Source organism: Salvia miltiorrhiza, chromosome 7, assembly GCF_028751815.1.
Source record: "Salvia miltiorrhiza cultivar Shanhuang (shh) chromosome 7, IMPLAD_Smil_shh, whole genome shotgun sequence".
In the NCBI taxonomy this organism is placed as follows: Eukaryota; Viridiplantae; Streptophyta; class Magnoliopsida; order Lamiales; family Lamiaceae; genus Salvia; species Salvia miltiorrhiza.
The window spans coordinates 31,374,024-31,394,911 of record NC_080393.1 but is presented as its reverse complement, the minus strand read 5'-3'; the positions used below and the strand labels follow the sequence as shown (position 1 = coordinate 31,394,911).

Genomic DNA, 20,888 nt, shown 5'->3' with positions numbered 1-20,888 from the left:
TTAAAATTATTTCTATAATTATTATTACATTTTATACATAGTTGAAAATATATGTTTTAAAATTTGAGATTTTATTGAGTAATTTATGTGGATTTTTTATTTCTAAAACATATGTGGTATATATTTTTAAATTTATTTAATATTTATTTATTTATTTAAGCATGTCGTTTAATTTTGATATTTTCCGTGCATCGCACGGATGGGCATACTAGTTTCATTGAAAGTTAAACTTAGATGAAAATTACAATAAAAATATAAATTCATTTATATTTTGACATAATTGAAAGTTCAAGTGAAAATTACAATTTTTTTCAAAATTCGCTTATTTTTTTTGCCACGACCCTTAAATTATATGTATAGATGGTGGCGGTGTGAAAAAAAAGAAATTCCGACCAAAAAGAAATTACTTTTTTTTTTTTCTGATTCTTTAATTTTATTTTATGCCTGTGTGTATTTTAACAAAGCTTGATATATAAAGGAACGTTGACCATTTGTTGAAACTAACTAGTTGGAGAGAGTAAGGAGAATATGCTGTCGTGCACAAAACAATTCTTGAGAGAGATTCTCTCTCTCTCTCCAAAACTCCAAATCGATTGGACCATAGTTGTCCCCAAATTAGAAATTTCCTACAACCAAGTCCTTATAAATTTGACAATAAATCCCAATATTTCTGCTAAAGTTTCCACCAAAGCTCAATTCCCGCGGTAATTTTTCGCCCTGCATATGACAGTTTTTTTTTCCGTTGTTGATAACTCGGCGTCTCGTTTACATTTTCCAGTAGAATTATGTTTGTTAATTTCTCGGATTTTTATGCAGCGGTTGGAAAGCTTTTTTATGTTTATTTGTCGGTGATTTAGTTCTGAATTTCATAGCTGGATTACTGCCATCATGTTACAATTTCGGACGCAATGTGTTCTGTTTCTATAGTTTTTTTTCCCGCTTCTTTTTCTGGATTATTGTTGCTCTGATCTGTTAATTTAACTTGATTACTGAACACAGCAATCACTTCATAGAATGAGACGGAATCTATTTGCATAATTGAACTCTCGTCACCTGCACTGTTGTTATTTGATCGTGTTTATTAGGAAATTCACTAAAAGATAAGGTTTTTTTTTTTTGGATTGTAAATCATTAAAAGTGTTAACCAAAGTAGGATATGAGAAGAAGGAGAGAGAATTAGGGTTTCCTTTTTTTATGGGTTTTATCTGTATAGCCAGACAAACCCCTTGGCTATCCAGATAGTAACAATGTAACATGCAGTAAATTTAACTCTGCTGGTTGGGTTAAATGTTTTACTGTTCAGATTGAAGTTTCGGTTGGTTGTTCTTCTTGTATCACATCTTTCGCTTTTAATATTTGAGTATTTTTTGGTAGAATTTCTGATATATTGACTAAGGTTTTATTCTGCTTGAATAAATTGCAGTGACAAGCATTGGTGAACCCCTCCTACTCCATACTGAGGCCTATATGTCACCTTTGGCAATCAGCCAATTCCGGTTGACTGATTGCCAAATTTGCCATATAAAATGACTCCCGAGGGTTCACTGAAGCCCAGTAAGGCGTTAAATGGAGTGCATGGGGTTCACTTATTGCCTCACTCACCATTTACAGTTCAGGAGATAAAGCAACATGGTGAGTTGAATAGGCCAGCTTGTGGAACTTCCAGCGTTAGATACAGCCAACGGCCAGTACCTATGTGAGTCTAGATTCATTTTCGACATTAGTTGTCAGTCTTGTTCCTTTCTCACCAATTCATAGCAAACTTCTATGAGTAATTAAGTATTTCCTTGTAATTTATTCTGTTGCTAACCTTAGGTACATTGTTTATCAGGAAACTTTGGCAGGAAAGACCGTCTTTCCTAAGGCCCATGCATTGCTGTACTAATGGTACTTTAGGAACAATATGATATTTTGTATAGACGAAGTTCTAGCAACTTATTTTCATCCTTTTGGCCTTCAGTTTCTTAACTAACAAGTTTTTGGCTCCTTTTAGGTGATAGAAGCCTTGCTGAAAGAGTTGTCAATGTGCTTACATCACTTCCATTTATTGCACTTGGGATTCAGGCCCCAAGGTGATAATGTCATATCCATCACTGATAAATCAGCAGAAGTTAAAAATTTATGTTATTGCTTAACAGTTTCTTCGGTCTGTGCAGGAAAAATCTTAACTGTAAAATATACGCCAATTCCCTAATTGGAGTAGGAGTTGCATCAGGTTTGTATCATGCTTCAAGAGGGAGATGGAGGAAGTATCTCAGATGGGCTGACTACACAATGATTGCCACGTCAACAGTGGTGAGTCTTAATGTTTAAACCTTTGGGTTTACATTTCTCCAAATTTATTGAGTTACGGATCTATACTTAGAAGAAAAAGTTTCCAATGCAACTCTAATTTTTGTCTAGTTTCTGCCAAATTAATAAGTTATGTTGTTAGGTGTGAAAATTGTCAGGAATTAAGGATGAATGGATATTTTTATGTTGTTACAGAGTTCTGTTTGGTTAACACATTTTGAGTGTATTAGCTGCTTGAAATTCAATTGTAGTACTCTCTGTCAGTTACAATTTTGTATTCAAGAAATTTAATTTGATACCAAACGTTGACAAGTTCATAATATAAACCACTGCTCGTTTGAATTGTCTCAGCCATAGAACAAATTCCTGTTACCTATAGTTTGCTAATAAGGAAGGTGAGTCCTTTCAATGAAATTACTGTATACCATTTAGTGTACTATGGTGTTAGACCAGGAAAAAGTTAACTAAAGCTTTATTATAGTCTTTTAGCAGAAGAAATAATCAACCTGATTGTGAAGACTCAAAACTATAGTTTCTAGATAGCAAAATCAATCAAGAAGCCATAATTTAAGAAAGGTAAACGTCACATGTAAAAGATAGTATAAAAGAATGCCTAGAACATAAACTAAAATAAGTTTTATCTCAGAAAACATCCTGATCACGTGCAAAGACATTTGTGCATTATATATGTATGTGTTCACTTGTGAATTAAAGGATATATTTGATAACTTCTTTTAGTGTTGAACTCTCTGTCTTACTGTTTAATTTCTTAGCTCACCTTCTTAAAGCACATAATTCCTTTCAGTGTTTAACAAGAGCACTAAGGAATGAGAACTCAAAGTTGTTGATGGCCACATCTGCTCTGTTTCTACCAATACAGCCTGTGATGGTGACAACAGTTCACACAGGATTAATGGAGGTAGCCTGCATCCTTGTGTACTGGTATTTAGTAAATGAAGATTGTAGATGTTTTCATTATCATAGTATTGTCTGCACTCATGACCCATTCTATAGCTGCTTATAATTTTCAGGGGCAAGAAAAATATTTTCGTTACAGAAGCAAAAAAGCACCATTAGATTATGGTAACAGCAAAATTATAAAGGAAAATATTAGTATATGTAGGAAATTTAACATGCACCTTTTGTATGTTTCTTTTGCTATTAATTTTTTTAAGTCACTAATTACACGCCGTCTCAGCAAAAATGGCTTAGACTTGCATAATGTTGTTTGAAAGGTGTAACTTCAAAACTTGTATGTTCTCTCCCTCCCTGTGAGATTAGTGTGGGATGGTCTATGTTGCTCGGACTCGGGTGTGGGTGCGGGTGTCGGACACAGGTGAGGGGATGCGATCCCAAATCTTAAGTTTTCCAGATTTAGGATATGTGGTGGACACGGGAAAAATTGCACTAATCTAACTTTATTTAATAAAAAAGACAAATTATGCCAACTTCATTGAAGACAATCAATGAGTCCACATTCTATACCTAGGTCTGGAGCTTTGAAGCTTGTAAATTCAGGGGCATAATCTTGAGGACCTTTCACCTGAAAACCTTTTAGAAGATATAATTGTTAATGATAGGCTCCAACACATATGCACGACCATCCTCTCTTTCATCATCCAATTATCATATTTCCCAACTGCATCATGAACTACACATAATAACGAGATAATGTTAATGACCACTTCATTTTAATAGAAAATCTGAACTGTATCTGGCCGTGCCCTAGTGAAGTTTAGTCCCAATCTTTGAAAGTTATGAAATCTGATTATTGATTTAGGTTGCATTTGCGAAGCGAGCTGTTGAAGATCCAGACCTGAAGGTGGCGCATAATGTGCATAAAATGTCGTCAATTATAGGTGGAGCACTTTTTATTTGTGAAGACTATTTCCCTGAGACCCAATATCTACATGCTGCTTGGCATCTCGCTGCTGCAGTTGGAGTTGGCACTTGCAACAAACTCTTGGAGTAGGTACGCAGGTGGGTCCTAATTTATCCGCAGAATTTGCCGAAAAATCATTCTGTACATGCATCTTGGAAGCCTGTCTATAGTTGGAAGGATTTGTCTATACTAGAAGGATTTATCTGTATCATTATTGACTGCATCATCAAGCAGTATGTACTACACTATGCAGACTTTGCTGCCTTTAGAGTAAGTGCGCAATTTCGGAAGGTGAAAATTAAATGAAAATCAATTCTTTATTCAATTACATTGCTATATGGGCTCTATGGTAGATGTTTATTGAGCTATCCTTAATAAAATCTTCACACTATGCAATGTACAGCTAGTATTGAATGTGTATATGCACTTGAATGTTGTCAATGACGTGTCCAAGAATCATCAACTAAAGTTAATTACATTTTCTTTACTTCTCTCTTTCCTATTATCAGGTTGGAATAAAGCATGACCGGGACGTGACTCGTATGCTTATATGTATTAGGGTGCGTTTACTTTGATGTAAAAAATTTATTGAAAAATAATGAATAAGAAAAGATTAGAAATATTATTATTATTGTTATTTTTTTTTATCATGTGTTTACTAAATATGAAAAAATGAGAAAATGTTTGAAAAATATTTTCACAATGCTATCATTGGAAAATATTAGACATTTGAGAGAAAATGAGTGAAAAAGAGCTGTCCTTGAAAATGTTCCACCCTGTTTGCAAAAAAAATTTGATTATAGTGAATATGTGAAAATGATGGAAAATGTCATCCATCAAAGTAAATGCAGCATTGGAGAACAAATATGACTCACTAATCCAAGGACAAAACAGTGTATCTAAAGATTAATGTTTAAAAAGTGTAATTAAGATAATAAACACGGGATATTCCAGTTTACATCATTTAGTGGACACACATTAATTGATTCCGATATTTCTATATATATATATATTTGAAGTTGGAGGTATGTAACTGTTTCTGTTTTCAATCTCATCATAATTTTTCGGTGGTGAATGGTCATTAAACAGCATAATTTATAAATAAAAGATAGGGCATTGATTAGTGCAGGTATAAACAGTTTGGTTGAATTTTAATTAAAACGAGTCGGTGTAGTTTGAGATTGGCAAATCCAACTGAAGTGTGTGAGGTGAACAATACATTTCATTGATATAAACATGGATCGTAGTTAAGATAGCTTTAAATTTCCAGTGGCTAGAAGGTGAGATCAATTTATTACTATTTCACAATCTATAAATGCTATAACCTATAAAAACACTAGCCCACAAAATTACCACGTAATGTCAGCTTGCTCCAGTCCGTACACGATATGGATAATATGGTCTGTTTATATGAATTCTGGGATATGTAATCGCAATTTATTTAACTAGTTTATAACCCGTCAAAATTCGACCAGATTTTAAATTATGATTTAAATTATTTATATTATTTTTATATAATATAATTATATTTTAATTAGTTTAACTTGATGTAATAGAGTTTATATTCTACTAATCTCAATTATATTTTTCAATTAAATATTAACTTTTTGTTAGAATAATAAAAATACTCTTTTATTTAAATTTTGTACAATTTTTCTATATTGACGGATAAGAATTAATTTAAGATTTCATTTGTCATCTAAGCATCATCTCATCTCAAGTCTGTAAGATCAATCAAGAACTCGAAACACGATATCTGACTTTTGAACGTCAAACTTTTGAGCATTATCTCGTTTGTACCCTAAAATACTATACCCGACTTAATGCGTCAATCGTTTGAACATCTCTGATGCTTTAAATATCATAATTCACTTCTAAACATCATTTTCATTAGCAGCTTGAAAGACCATGGCTGACTTGTGAGATTATACAATCTGAAGCTTGTGAGATAATAACTAACTTCTAAACATCATCTTGTATGGAGCTTGAAAAACCATAACAGTCTTTTGTGCATCATCTTATTTAGAGCTTAAAATACCATAACTGACAAAGTATCATTTCGTATGGAGTTTGAAATAATAAAACAGGATCGTGAGCATCATCTTGTTTGAAGTTTGAAAGATCATAACTAAGTTCTGAGAATCATCTCGTCTAAGGATTGAGAAAATTGATGTATATTCAAATTATATCATATCTATTTATTTAGTATTTCAATTGGTAAATTTTCATTTAAAAAAAAAATCAATGTGTAATCCAAAAAAAGAAAAAAATATATATGCAATTTGTATCTTATTTTATGACCAAATTAAAATGAAGAAATATAATTTATTTAATCACAAGTATTATTTTTAAAAATAAAATTAAATAATTTTTTATTTAACTAAATAAATTTGATCAATTTTTATTGACAAGGCAATTCAAATTGTATTAATCTCAATCATTCCACCAATTAAATGTGGATTTTTGGTTTGGAGAGTAAGAGCATCTTTTTATATAGTAGATTTTATTTTGGTGAAATCTCTTCAAAAATCAATGTGGGATGAGAAGATTTAGATAAATAAGAATGAATAAATATGAAAATGTTTGGAGAATTAGGATAAATAAAAATGCAAAAATATGATGATGCCACATAGGAGTATTCCATTTTTGTAACACCCCGATAATTTAGATTTATTTTATAAGTCTAATTAATAGTATTTTCTTGTATAGCTTATTTTTTTAAATAATTACATGATACATATAGATATGCACCATTAATTTTATCTAGACTATTATTATTATTATTAGTATTAATTTTTGTTTCCTATTAGAACTAGAACTCTTTAAAAACTAGTATAAATATGGGATCTTTTTTCAAACCCAAAAACAGACGGACACACTAATTAATTAGGGTTTTAGAGAGAGCAGAGAGGGCCAGAAACGTGTAGGCAGAAGATCTGAGCTGGAGTCAGATTTTCGCAGGAAATCAAGTTCTGGCAGTTTCGGGAGAACGACCATAACTTTCTCCACAGAATTCCGATTCAAGTGAAACAGGCGGCCACGGAAAACTCTCTCGAAGACGAAGAAGTCGTATTCTGGGCAAAATATGATTTGAGGACGTTTGAGGCTTCAAACGAAGGCTTGAAGCTGACTGGTCTGTTCAGCTGCGATTTTGACGAATTCTTCTGGTGCGGCGCTATTAAGACCTTCATTCCGGATTTTAGTTAATTGCCTTCGACTTTAAGGTGAGGGATTATATGCTTGTTGTTATATTCACGTATGTTTGAATATGCTTTTAGTTCATGGTTGATTATACTTGCTCAGCCATGTAGAAATACATGTTCAGAATATCATGTTCAAGTACATGATCAGAAACGCAGAATATCATATGTTCAAGTACATTATCAGAAACGCAGAATATCATGTTCAAGTACATGATCAGAAACGCAGAATATCATGTTCAAGTACATGATCAGAAATGCAGAATATCATGTTCAAGTACATGATCAGAAATTCAGAATATCATGTTCAAATACATGATCATAAATTCAGAAACACTCAGAATTCAGAATATGTGTATGACAATGTGAATTATTTGCATGTTTATGTGTACGTGAATATTTGCATGGTTTCTCACTGAGTATATTTTCAATATGCTCACCCCCTTATCTTTTCAGTTTTGCAGTTCTGGAGTCGAGGTGGTCATGGAAGTGGAGAATGACTAGTGATAAGGATTTTACATTGAACATTTTTGTAGGATTTGTTAAGTTTTAGTTTATCGTTTTATTTATTTTTTTTATTTCATGTTAGTACTTTAGTTTTGACAAGTTGATTTTAAATTGGTTTAAACTTTTATAATTCAAGAAATTTTATTTTTATATATTAGTTTTCAAAGATTTTATATTGAAAAGTTTATGAAAATTGGGGTGTTACAATTTTCCTATTAGATATGTGATGATTTCAAACTTATTCTCGTCCTAAACCCATATAATAATATCAATTGATTTCTCGAATTTGTTTAAATTTATAAAATATGTATATAAACAAATAAAACATCAAACAATAATTGGTTAATAATCTCGATAAAATTTCAAACAATAAGAACCTATTTATTTCAAATATATTTAAATATATTTTTATTATTTTTTCAAAGTTAAGTATCTTTTTATTTAGATTTTTTTGAGACACTTTTTATTTAGATTTTTAAAGGGTAAAGTTTAATAATCATTTTATTTAAATTTTGAATGGTGAGATTTAACATAGATTCAATATATATGAGAATGTGTTAGATCAATTCAAGAATGATAATTTATTTGAAATTATTTTTCATGATCAAATTAAATTGAAGAATCTATTTATTTTAAATGCATCTCAAAAGTATCTTTTTATTTACGTTTTTTTTTCATGGTGAAGTTCAATAAAGATCAATGCGGAATGATAAAATATCAATGTGGGAACGATGATAAGCTAATATATGAATGAAGATTAAGCCTTTTATTTAGATATATCATTATGAGATTAATGTGGGAATGAAGATTTATTTCAAATTATTTTACATGAAAAATTAAATTAAAAATTTTATTTATTTCACACACACACACACACATATAAGAGCATTTCTTAAGATATAAAATAAGAATCATTTTCAGCCCTTAAATCATCAAGGTTTACGGTTGATTCGTAATTCTGTTGGAATGATTTATGGTCCTGAGTTCGAATCCCAGATATAGCAAAAATTTATTTTTCACAATTCATACCTTTATACAGTGAATTCATACGTGTTCTACATAAAATTCATACATTAAAAATTGCTCTTATTTCTTATTTTAAGATGTGCTCTCACGGTAGCCCACCCCTAATATATATATATATATATATATATATATATATATATATATATATATATATATATATATATATATATATCTTAGTATCATTTTCTTTATTTTATATGATCAAATTAAATTGAATAACTTATTTATTTAAAATACATTGAAGTATTAGTTTATGTATTTTATATGACCAAATTCAAATGAAGAACCTATTTATTTCAAAAACATCTATACTTTTATTTAGGTTTGCAAATATTGAAATCTAATTATAATATTTTAGACTTCGAATTATGAAGTTTAATATAAATTTAATGTGAAAAACTATTGTAACTAAAAAAATGTGGAAAACTATTATTTGAAATACATATTATAAATATTTCTTTATCTATATTTTTCCATGATTAAATTTAATAGAAAATCAATGCAGGATAGATAGAAGAGCTAATGTATTCATGGGAGATTGAACCTTTTTATTTAGGTTATGAATTGATGAAGTTTGGTATAAATTCTATGTGGGATAGATGGAAAAAATGTAAAAATGTCATATAGTATATGTAAAATTGAGAGAAACAAATACTAAATTGTCAGAGTGCCATATAAGATATAGAATAGTGGAGAGCTTTCCAATATGTAGCTCTATATATAATAGATAGATAGATGGAATAGTAAATAATATGACTAACAAAATATAAAAAATCAAATTTAAATTTTATATTGGATATTGTACAATTGATGAAATTCATACCAAAATTATAAATCCGTACCTGTAGTCATTTGAAAACAAAAAAAAATATTTTACTATACATTGATTTCGGACCAATTTATAGTAATACTCACCATTACTCAATCTTATTTAAACATATAAAATATCTAGATAATCAAATATAATCTTCTACCTTAATTGATTATTCATCTCTACCCAAATTCGAACAATACAAAACAAAAATTTAATACAAATGTATAAGTAATAAAGGATTAAAAATGATGATAAATTCAAATAGAAATATCATCTGACATGATACTACAAACTCTTGAATGCATATGCTAAAAAGTTTAAATAAAATTTTCTATTCTATTTTTTTTTCAATTCTTTTGTTGTTTTGTCTAGAATTTATAAAAACTACAATATCTCAGACAAATATATTTTCTTGTGAAATGGAAGTTGAATTTTATTGTTCTTTTGTTTAAGTTATTTAAATGATTATGTCTACTAAAAGTTTGACGTGGGACCTAAATTTTTTTAGGAATAAAAATAAAAAAAAATTATGAACTTCATTGTGATATAATTTCACCGTTACTATTTTTTGTAATTATTTTATTATTATATATATTTTAAATGTGTCATTTTTAGTTATTAAATTTATATTTTGCAGCAATTTAATTTTATTTCTCATATTTTATGTTATGGATGTATTATAATGGAAGTCATAGTTATGTGACAAACATACAATTTTAACTCACTTGGTGGATACAAAAATTTATATTTTATAGTAATTCAAATTTTTCCATGATAAAATTTAAGATAATATCAATGTGGGAATATGAATGTCTAATGTAAGAATGACGAATGACCTTTTATTTAGGTAATGAATTGCTAAAATTTAATATGTTTACAATGTGGGATAAATGATTTAAGATAACAAAGAATAGTGAATGGACAAGATGCCACCTAGGATTAAGGATGAATGTGAGGTCTTCAATATGTAACCTATTATATAATAGATAGATTTTTCTTTTTTGGAAGAAATTGTGTCACTGACATACGTAGGTAATATAAAGAAGTGTTTAATAAGGTGATATACCCATATTGATAACTTGTACTCGTTCCGTCCGTTAAAATTAAGGCTTTTTTGCAAGGAATTTAAGGAGCTATTGTTTAATTATATAATTATATTTATAAATTTGTGATTAAGTAATTATCTATATAATTAGTAATTTTGAATATGGCTTAATTAAATTTGATTTTAGAAATCTGATTTTGAAATTAAATTTAGAATTAAATAGTTTAGAATTGGGATTAAATTTTTCAACTTGTTGGTAACAATATTCGAACATGGTTCGGAACAAATCCATCACCGGACAACTCCAACCAATTACAGCTGTCTGCATCTCGACTTCGAGTCGGCGTTGCAGTTTCTCTGTAACGCATCCCACTGTACGGGCTTGGGCGCTGGTGCAACGGGCGACGTGAGCAGACCCGTTGTGTGACGGGGGATACGTTGTTGTGCGCAATGGCAAGGAGTTAGCTCATCTTTCAAACTTTTGTGTTCCATCAGTGAGCTTGAACGTTAGTGCTTCGACAACCAATGACAGTGTGCAACCGTCGTCGACGTCGTAGGTCGGCTCTCTGCTCTTGATTCATAATGCCCAAATCCAAACCCCCAAATCAATGTTGGAATATAAAAAGAATAATGGGAGAGATTAATAAATATTGGAGGAATGAATTTCTTTAAATTTTGGCTACTTTCTCGAGTTTATGTGGACGTGTGTGTGCGTGTGTATATATAGGAGAAAAAGCTTATGAGAGCAAATTTACTTATTTACTTTTCTTCACTTGTTCAAGAGTACATTTTACATGTATATATAGTGGTGTAGAGTCGGTTAGTCTACTTAACCGCCTTAAGTTAATTAAGGCTAGTTTATTCTAGATAGTTCTTAATCTAGACTATTCCTACACTCCAACATGTGCACAATTCTATTTTTTTTTTCTTAGTGTTTTCTCTTATATTATAGATATTTCTAATACAAATATCTTCACTTAAAAAATCAAGTTTATTTTTATATTTCAACACTCCCCCTTAAACTTGATTTGTCATTCCCAACAAACTTCTGAACTTGATAAAGTCTTCATATTTGAGCGGCTTGATGAAGATGTCGGCGATTTGATCCTGTGATTTCACGTATTCCACTTGAACCTCCTTCTTTGCAATGCATTGTCTGATGCAGTGGAAGCGGGTGTCTATGTGCTTGCTTCGATTATGAAATACTGAATTTTTTGATAGCGCGATTGCCGACTTGTTATCCGCGTAGATAGTTGTGGGCTCCTTTTGTGGCCACCCGAGCTCTTCCAATAAACCTCGTAGCCAAACTGCATGGCAAACACTAGATGTGGCAGTCACATATTCAGTTTCACATGTTGACAGCGTGACTATGGGTTGCTTTTTCGACATCCAGGTGAAAGCGGTGTCTTCCATGAAGAACACGAACCCACTCGTACTCTTTCGTTCATCGTTATCTCCAACCCAATCGCTATCATTATAGCCAACAAGCCTATAATTGTTAGCATTTGAATAAAATAGGCCATAGCTGATCGTACCTTTGAGATATCGTAGTATTCTCTTTGCTGTCTTGAAGTGGATGGAGGTTGGATTTTCCATATAGCGACTCACGAGCCTTTTGGCATAAAGTATGTCTGGCCTTGTGCAAGTTAAATATCGTAGACTTCCAACTAAGCTCTTGAATAATGTCGGATCAACTGTTTCTCCTTCGTCGTTCTTGGATAATTTGTTTCCACGCTCCACTGGAGTGTTGATTGCCTTGCAGTCCTCCATCTTGAACTTTTTGAGGATTTCCTTGGCATAACCTTCTTGTGTGATGAAGATCACATCTTTAAGCTGCTTGACTTCCACACCGAGGTAGTACGCCATCATCCCAATATCGGCCATCTCGAATTCCTTTGTCATGGCCTTCTTGAACTCCTCAATCATCTTTGGATTATTTCCTGTGAAGATCAAATCATCTACATACAAGCACACGATTAGGATATCTTCTCCATTAATTTTAACATAGAGGGCATGCTCGTGTGGGCATTTGATGAAACCATTCTCCTCCAAGTACTTATCGATCCTGCTATTCCATGCCCTTGGTGCTTGCTTTAGTCCGTATAGAGCCTTCTTTAACTTCAAGACTTTATCTTCTTGCCATTTCACCTCGTAGCCCATTGGCTGCTTGATATATACTTCTTTGTCTATATATCCATTCAAGAAGACTGACTTGACATCCATTGATAATTTTTTCATCTATTTTGGACTGCAAGAGAAATTATCAGTCGAACAGTTTCAAGGCTAGCGACTGGAGCAAATACCTCATAATAATTGATTTCGGCTCTTTGGCTATATCCTTTCGCAACTAGCCTTGCTTTATATCTTTCAACTTCACCTTTGGAATTCTTTTTAACCTTATACACCCACTTGACTCCAATGGCCTTGCACCCTTCCGGTAGTGTCATGAGCTCCCACATATCATTCTTCTTTATAGCTTGGATTTCTTCATCCATCGCGACTCGCTAATTTTCACTATTTGCTGCTTCATCAAAGCAAACAAGTTCACAATCAGCAAATAAACAGAATAAGATAAGATCTTCTAATCTTTCAGTATCCTCATATATCTTGCCCAAACTCCTTGCTCGTGGCGTGGCTTTTTCATTTAAGAAAGATGGTAGCGAGTCATCAGTAACTGGTACAGGTAAAACTGGTGGAGTCACTGGTTCTTGTTGGACTTCTCCAACTTGCTCGACTGCCCTTTGTTCTTCAAATTGTGGTACGAAAGTGAAGTCACTGCTGGAGCTGAAATCCAAGACTTCTTCTTCGTTGAACTCCACGTCTCGGCTTTTCACTATTTTCTTGGTATTTGGATTATATAGCATTTTGAGTTCGAGTCATACCCGATAAAGATGAATGCTTCACTTTTGTCATCGAGCTTCTTTCTTGTCTCATCTGGTACATGCACGTAGGGTCGTAGGCTTTGCTCCCAAATACCTTTAGGTGGGAAATTCTTGGCTTCCTCCCGCTCCAGGCTTCTTGTGGAGTCTTTCCCCAAACGCTTCTTGTTGGAGATCGGTTGGACAAATACACCGCGCATGCCACTGCTTCTACCCAGAACTCCTTAGGCAGATTCTCCATCTTTAGCATGCTCCTTGCCATCTCCATGATTATTCTATTTTTTATATCTGTCAATCCGTTCTGTTGAGGGGATCTCGGAACTGTCATGGGTCTTCGAATTCCATTTGCTTCATAAAATTCTAGAAACTCCTTGGATGTGAACTATCCACCTCGATCGGACCTCAGGGCCTTGATTTGTTGTCTGCTCTCATTCTCTACGGCAGCTTTGAATTTCTTGAATGAATCAAATACTTCTGACTTCTGCTTCAAGAAATATACCCACGTTTTTCTAGAAAAATCGTCAATGAACGCAGAAAATAATTATTTTTACTTAGGGAGCTTGGATTTATTGGCCCACACACGTCAACATGAATCAATTTCAGTGGCTTTTGAGCTCTTGAGCTTGATTAATTTGGGAATGGCTTTCTAAACTGCCTCCCGAGTAGAAAACCTTCGCAGAGTTGATCGGGATGCTTGATGGATGGTAGACCTCTCACCATTTCCTTCTTTGACAGCAACTCCAATATACCAAAGTTCAAGTGCCCAAACCGAAGGTTCCATAACCAAGACTTATCTTGGTAACATGCTTTCAGACATTTTGCCACATCATTTCAAATATGCAATAAGAACATTATATTTTTAGACATTGGCACCTTAGCAATAAGATTATTTTTGTCATCTCTTATTGAAAGGTTATAATCTTTCATGTGAATATCATAACCTTTCTCTAAGAGTTGTCCCAAATTCAAGATATTATTTTTCATATTGGGCACATAATAAATATTGGAAATAAATTCATGATTTTCATTCTTCTAGCGAATTAAAATTTTCCCATTTCTTTTAACTGGAATTTTATATTCATCGCCAAAGGAGACATTGGCACTTACCGATTCATCAAGCTCAACAAACATGCTTCTTTTTCCAGACATGTGGTTGATTGCACCGGTGTCAAGGTACCATGTGTCACCTTGATTTTCAGCTTCTCCTTTGTATGCCAGAAGCACACTGCCATTTGCTTGGCTCGTGTTCTCGGCATAATTAGCTTTCTCATCAACTTTTGATTTCGCATCTCTGCACTAGGAAGCATAGTGCCCAAATTTATGACAATTGTAACATTTTACTGAAGATTTATCGTACCTCGACTGCGGGTTGCTCCTCCCTCGACTATTTGTATACTCGTTTCTTTCATTGTTATTGATGAAACCTCCTCGTCCTCGACCACATCCACGTCCATGGCCTCTGCCTCGATCTTGACCTTGACCACGTCCTCTTCAGAATTGTCCACGGCCATTGCTCGAACCTTCTTCTTTATCTTTTGAGCTTACTTGCATTTTAAAAAGTTGCTCTGAAATCTCTTGCTTCTTCTTTTGTTTCTCCTCAAATGCTTGCAACGACCCCAACAAGAGATCGATCGTCATCTCCTCCAAATTTTTAGTTTCTTCAATTGATATTACTATATGCTCAAATCTTGGAGTTAGTGAGCGCAATATTTTCTCCATAATTCTAACATCCTCCAATTTTTCACCATTTCTTTTCATTTGATTTGACACCGCCAAAACTCTTGAAAAATAATCTGAAACCGATTCAGACTCTTTCATATGCAAAGACTCAAACTCTCCTCTTAGAGTTTGGAGACATACTTTCTTTACTTGCTCCGCTCCTTTGCATGAGATTTGGAGCTTCTCCCACGCTTCTTTGGCGGTGCTCGCGCTCGAGATTTTCTCGAAATCGTCGTCCCCTAGCGCTTGATAAATGAGACAGAGAGCTTTCTTGCATTTCTTAGTCTATCCCTTTATTGTTGGGATAGTGTAGCCTCATCTACCGGCTCCTCGTAGTGTTCTCCACGATCTCCGAAACGTCGTGGGCTCCCAAAAATGCCTTCATCTTGATGCTCCAATTGTCGAAGTTGCTCTTATTGAGCACAGGGACTTGAAACGACTGTAGGTTGGCCATTCCACAGATAGGAACTTGTAGCTCTTGATACCACTTTGTTGGAATATAAAAAGAATAATGGGAGAGATTAATAAATATGTGGACGTGTGTGTGCGTGTGTATATGTAGGAGAAAAAGCTTATGAGAGCAAATTTACTTATTTACTTTTCTTCACTTGTTCAAGAGTACATTTTACATGTATATATAGTGGTGTAGAGTCGGTTAGTCTACTTAACCGACTTAAGTTAATTAAGGCTAATTTATTCTAGATAGTTCTTAATCTAGACTATTCCTACACTCCAATATGTGCACAATTCTATTTTTTTTTCTTAGTGTTTTCTCTTGTATTCTAGATATTTCTAATACAAATATCTTCACTTAAAAAATCAAGTTTATTTTTATATTTCAACAATCAAAACCCCCAAATCCAAAAAAGATTCAAAACCCTCAAAAGATTCAAACCCCCAAATCCAAAAAATTCAAAAAAAAAAAACCTCCAAAATTCCTCGATTCACTCTCTACTTTCCCACTCTCTCTACCCACAGCACACCTCTTACCTCCCTCTTGCTCACTCTCGCACTCTCTTACTTCGACTGGACAACAACGCCATCTCATCCCCAACGGCGCGACCACCATCGCTGTTGCAGTCTACTACTTCTTCTCATGTGAATTGCCATCGCCGTCTCCTTCCTTGGCGACAGCTGCTACGACGAATGGGTATGGGTATTAGAGAAGTTGAGAAAGAAAAAGGATGTGAAAAAGTGAAATGGAATGTGGATGAGTATTAACTGGGGTGATTGAAAAATATAAGGGGAGTAATTGGTTTTCTTAATTAGGGCTTTAAATTGTCTATTTATTGCTAAAAAACGGAAACGTCCCACGAAGTTGGGATGACCCAAAAAAGAATATGACTCAACTTCGTTGGGACAGGGGGAGTATATGAAAAATACTCACCTTGGTAATAAACATGATGAATCTACCCAAATTAATGTGAAGTACCATTTCTATCATTGGACAGTGATAGGTTTGCATGATTTTTTGTAAAATTTTTTACACTTTTCTCACACAAATATATTTGTGTAAGAAAAGTGTACAATTATTAGTTAAAAAATGTACAAAATTTGAAATGAGTGAATTATTATGAGTACACGTTACATTCACCAATTAAATGGTGAAGCAAATTTAAACATTTAAACACTGATGTATTCGTGAAATTCTAAAAAATGCATGATCTATTTGTTAAACTAAAACATATTAAAACATTATATATTTTGCTCTCAAATTAAATACCCTACCCAAAAAAGTGATCAGTTGCCTATACATAGAGCCAAAATGAAATTAACCGCTTACATTTATTTAAACCATACTTTTCGACAGTTAATTCCAGTTTGGCCCTATGTATCGGTGGTCAATCACATTTTTGGGTAGATAATTTAATTTGGGACTTTATAATGATGTTTTAATTTAACAAATCGATTCTTAGATAGTGTAATTTATTTTTAGTTATTTTTATTTTGATAGTAAAAGATGTACATATTGACATAAAATATGAGTGAAAGTGAATATGATAAAATTTGGATTGTTGTGGCATAAGATTTCACTTTATGCCAGTCTTTTGTGGCATAAGATTTCATTTTGTGGCATAAAATTTGGATTGAAATTGAATATCAGTCTTTTGTGGAAAATTTGGGACTATTGCAATCAAGCAACTTTTAATGAGGTGGTATATCATCAGCGCACTATTTCTAGCTTTCTCAAGGTGGTTTTCAAGGAGGTCGATTCGAATTTTGCTAAGCTTGGCACGACCAATAATTCTTGGTTTGATTATCTGATTCTGCGGCGAATTGGGGTTGAGACTCGTGCGGCTCCCCCACCTTCCATGATTGAGGTTCATTGGTGGCCGCCGGTGGGACCTTGGATGAAAGTGAATACTGATGGATCGGCCTTGGGTGCTCCTGGCAGCATTGCTGCAGGAAGGGTTTATCGGGATCATAGAGGTTGGGTCCGTGGTTGTTTTCACTTCAAACGGGGCCTTGGCTTTGCTTTTGAAACGGAGCTCTTGGCGGTGATCTATGTTATTACTATTGCTCACCATAAAGATTGGCGGCATCTTTGGCTTGAGGCGGATTTGGCTTATGTTGTTCGGCTTCTGAACTCTCATTCTCTTGACATTCCTTGGCGTTTTCTGGCTTCTTGGAAGTGGACTCTGAGGCTGCTTCAGGATTTACGGCTCCAGGTCTCTCATATTTATCGTGAGGGCAATAATGTGGCAGATTTGATGGTGAATCGGGATTGTTCTGAAGGCTGGTGGCCTTATGCTTTGGATGAGATTAAACATGCGGTGGCCCTTGATATGTCCACGTATAGCATTATTCGGATTAAGTATTGATGTGATGGTGTTTGGTTTTTCTTCGATGACCTTGGTTCCGTCGTTTTTTTTTTGTCTTGCATTGGTGTTTGTTTTGGGACGTTCTCCAAACCCTTTCTCAACCCTTGGGTTCGCTCGAGGTTGGGGTTTGGGGTGTCGGATTCCTTGGTTTGCTCTGCGGTAGATTCTCTTGTCTGCCGGTGTTGAGGGTTGTTGTGGGAGCTTATCGGTTCGAGATGAGTCTTGTCTGTTTGTCGTTGTGATCTCGAGGCATTGGACATTTTTTCTTAGAGCTTTTTGGTGGTCTGGTTGGGTGTTTTGTTGTTGGATGTGAGACGTTCTCCATACCTTTTTCCAACTCATGGGTGCGCTCAGGGTTGGGGTCTGTGGAGTCGGGTCCTTATGGCTGCTCTGCGGCATTTATGCTAGCGTCGAGAGTGTTTGGTGGATCTCCGCTGATGTGGTCGTGAATCGAGTGGCGCTCCGTCCTTGGTCGTGGGTTTCCTGCGGCGTTGGACGTGTTTCTTGCAACCGGTGGTTTATTTGCCGGTTGTGGGTTCTTTTAGCTGGGGGTTTCCCTTTTCATCTTGTTGTCGTGGTTTTTCTGTCGCGCTTCTTGTTTTATGTTCTTTTGTTTACTTCTCTCTTGTTGTTTGGTTTATGGTTAGTGAAAGCCGGGATTGTTTGGGGGCGATGGTTAGGTCGGAGTCCCGAAAATAGTCCATCCCGCTTGCACACCATTTTTGTCTCGCTTTGTTTCTTCCTTAGACGAGCACTCTTTTTCCTTATTGCGGTTTTTCCCACGGAGTTTTCAGTAATAAGGTTTTAACGAGGCTCGACCCTTAGTCTGCTTTTCTTGTGCTTTCAAGGGTTTTCTTTAAGGGTTTTTTTTTTCTTGGGTTAAGTATCAAATAAGCCCCTAACGTGAAGCCCTTTATTACGTCTTAACACCTTATGGCAAGGGGTGTGTCAATTAAGCCCCTAAACTACTTAATTTCGGACAACTAAGCCATTCGCCCTAACGGACATTTAACTCCGTCTATTTTTTTAATTTTTTATTTATTTTTAATTTTTTTCGGTGGGCCCCACCAATTCTTAATAATTTTCTTCAGCTTCTTACACCGGCTCGGCGACGGGAGATCCGACGCCTTCGGCCGCCAGATGAAGTACGTGCCAGTCGGAACGCTCTCGAGCTCGTCGGCTTCCGACGGCGGGTTATCATTGTCGTCGTCGATGCGATCTTCGAGGAGGAGCTGACTCATCGCACTAATCGTCTCCACCGCCGCCGTCGCGCAACAGGAGATTGAGGTTGAACACCGGAAAGATCGGGCCGAGCTTGCCGTCGTAGACGAAATCCTCGGCTGAAAACTCCTTGAAATCCTTGTGCACCAGTGAGAATTCAAAATCTTCGTCTTCTTCGTTGTCGTCTCCGCTCTTCTCTGCGGCGATTTGGCTGTTGAAGCTTGGGCTCGTGGATCTCATTATTAATCTCTGGATCTTAATTTTATGAGCAAAAGCAGCGGCGAAAAATTTCATTGATTTTCCATTTGGTTTGGAGATTTCAATTATCAGATCGATTGCAGATCTCGCGGGAGATTCCTCGTCGGAATCGGAGCAGTCATTCTGATTTTGGTTGTTGCCGAGTAGCGTGACCTTAATTTCCTCTCCGTCGAGTTCCCTCGTCAGCGTGACGCGCTCGCGATCACTGGGAGTGTGTTGCAATTTGAAAGGGAAATCAGCTAGGGCTGCTGGCCTCTGCACACCATCAATTAGATAGAAAAAAAAGGATGATTATACATAAATTAAAAGGATCAATTGGGTCTGTTTGGTTTCGGAATCCAATGCATCAGCGAGGATTCTGTGAGCGTCGATTACGTAGCTCTCGAATGGGGCGGCGGCGGAGAAACGACCGCGGCGAAGGAGATGATTGGGTTAAATGGTGGGGCCCACCGAAAAAACAAAAAAAAATACAAAACAAACGAACGGAGTTAAGTACGTGATAGGGCTAATGGCTTAATTGTCTGAAAATAAGTAGTTTAGGGGCTTAGTTGACACACCCCTTGCCATAGGGTGTTTGACGTAATAAGAGGCTCCACGTTAGGGGCTTATTTGATACTTAACCCTTTTTTCCTTTATTCTCTTTTATATATAATCGCATTTTAATAAGATTTCACTTTATGCATGCATTTGACTGCACATGAAATAATGTAGGTAGATGCGTATTAAATGAACATTACATTTCACATCAATTTGTAGAAAGAAATCAAACTTAATGAGGTGTTCCGGAATGAGAATACACAAACTAAAAAACTCATATTTACGTGTTATAAATACAAAAAAATAATTAGCTGCCAAAAATCATTAGCCGGCGGCTAATGCCGCCGATCACATGGTCAGCGGCTATCGCCAACTAATGAATTTCAGCAGCTAATCACCTTTTCAAGCCAATTTAAATTTTTTTCATATGAAATTATATTTTAATATTATTTGTTAACATTATACTTTTAAAATATTAATCAATAATTGGTTCAAAAAATACATTAAAGTGATAAATATTTCTATAAAATGAAATAAAAATAAAATATAATTTACACGCATAACAATTTATTCATTAAAATAATTCATTTTTACGTGCGAACGCACGTCATCTCTGCTAGTACATGAAAAAGTGGTTAGCCGCTGGAAAATCACCAGCCGGCGACACTAGCCGCTGACCATGTCTT

The 20,888-nt window shown here is 34.6% G+C and overlaps 3 protein-coding genes across 3 annotated transcripts; 2 read left to right on the top strand and 1 right to left on the bottom strand.

Annotated features, from left to right (window-relative positions):
- Positions 1 to 502: 502 nt before the first annotated feature.
- Positions 503 to 4,499, top strand: LOC130995977 (uncharacterized). The gene is made up of 7 exons (XM_057921510.1): positions 503 to 704; positions 1,424 to 1,696; positions 1,832 to 1,887; positions 1,994 to 2,072; positions 2,157 to 2,295; positions 3,098 to 3,211; positions 4,073 to 4,499. The coding sequence occupies exons 2-7, from the start codon at positions 1,527 to 1,529 to the stop codon at positions 4,262 to 4,264; spliced, it is 750 nt and encodes a 249-aa protein (XP_057777493.1). The 5' UTR covers positions 503 to 704; positions 1,424 to 1,526; the 3' UTR covers positions 4,265 to 4,499.
- Positions 4,500 to 17,361: 12,862 nt separating this feature from the next.
- On the top strand, positions 17,362 to 18,186 carry LOC130994090 (uncharacterized). The gene has a single exon (XM_057919125.1). It carries the CDS (start codon positions 17,362 to 17,364, stop codon positions 18,184 to 18,186), a length of 825 nt encoding a protein of 274 aa, XP_057775108.1.
- Positions 18,187 to 19,431: 1,245 nt separating this feature from the next.
- LOC130994089 (uncharacterized) lies at positions 19,432 to 20,813 on the bottom strand. The gene is made up of 2 exons (XM_057919124.1): positions 20,805 to 20,813; positions 19,432 to 19,920 (listed from the first exon to the last, which is right to left on the bottom strand). Exons 1-2 carry the CDS (start codon positions 20,811 to 20,813, stop codon positions 19,432 to 19,434), a joined length of 498 nt encoding a protein of 165 aa, XP_057775107.1.
- Between the last annotated feature and the right edge of the window lie 75 nt (positions 20,814 to 20,888).

Bases quoted from the DNA above. Each gene is read 5' to 3' on its own strand.
- LOC130995977 (XM_057921510.1), top strand. From the start codon at position 1,527: ATGACTCCCGAGGGTTCACTGAAGCCCAGTAAGGCGTTAAATGGAGTG. The intron at 1,697-1,831 runs GTGAGTCTAGAT...ATTGTTTATCAG, and splicing joins AGCCAACGGCCAGTACCTAT to GAAACTTTGGCAGGAAAGAC. The intron at 1,888-1,993 runs GTACTTTAGGAA...GGCTCCTTTTAG, and splicing joins CATGCATTGCTGTACTAATG to GTGATAGAAGCCTTGCTGAA.
- LOC130994090 (XM_057919125.1), top strand. From the start codon at position 17,362: ATGATAAAATTTGGATTGTTGTGGCATAAGATTTCACTTTATGCCAGT.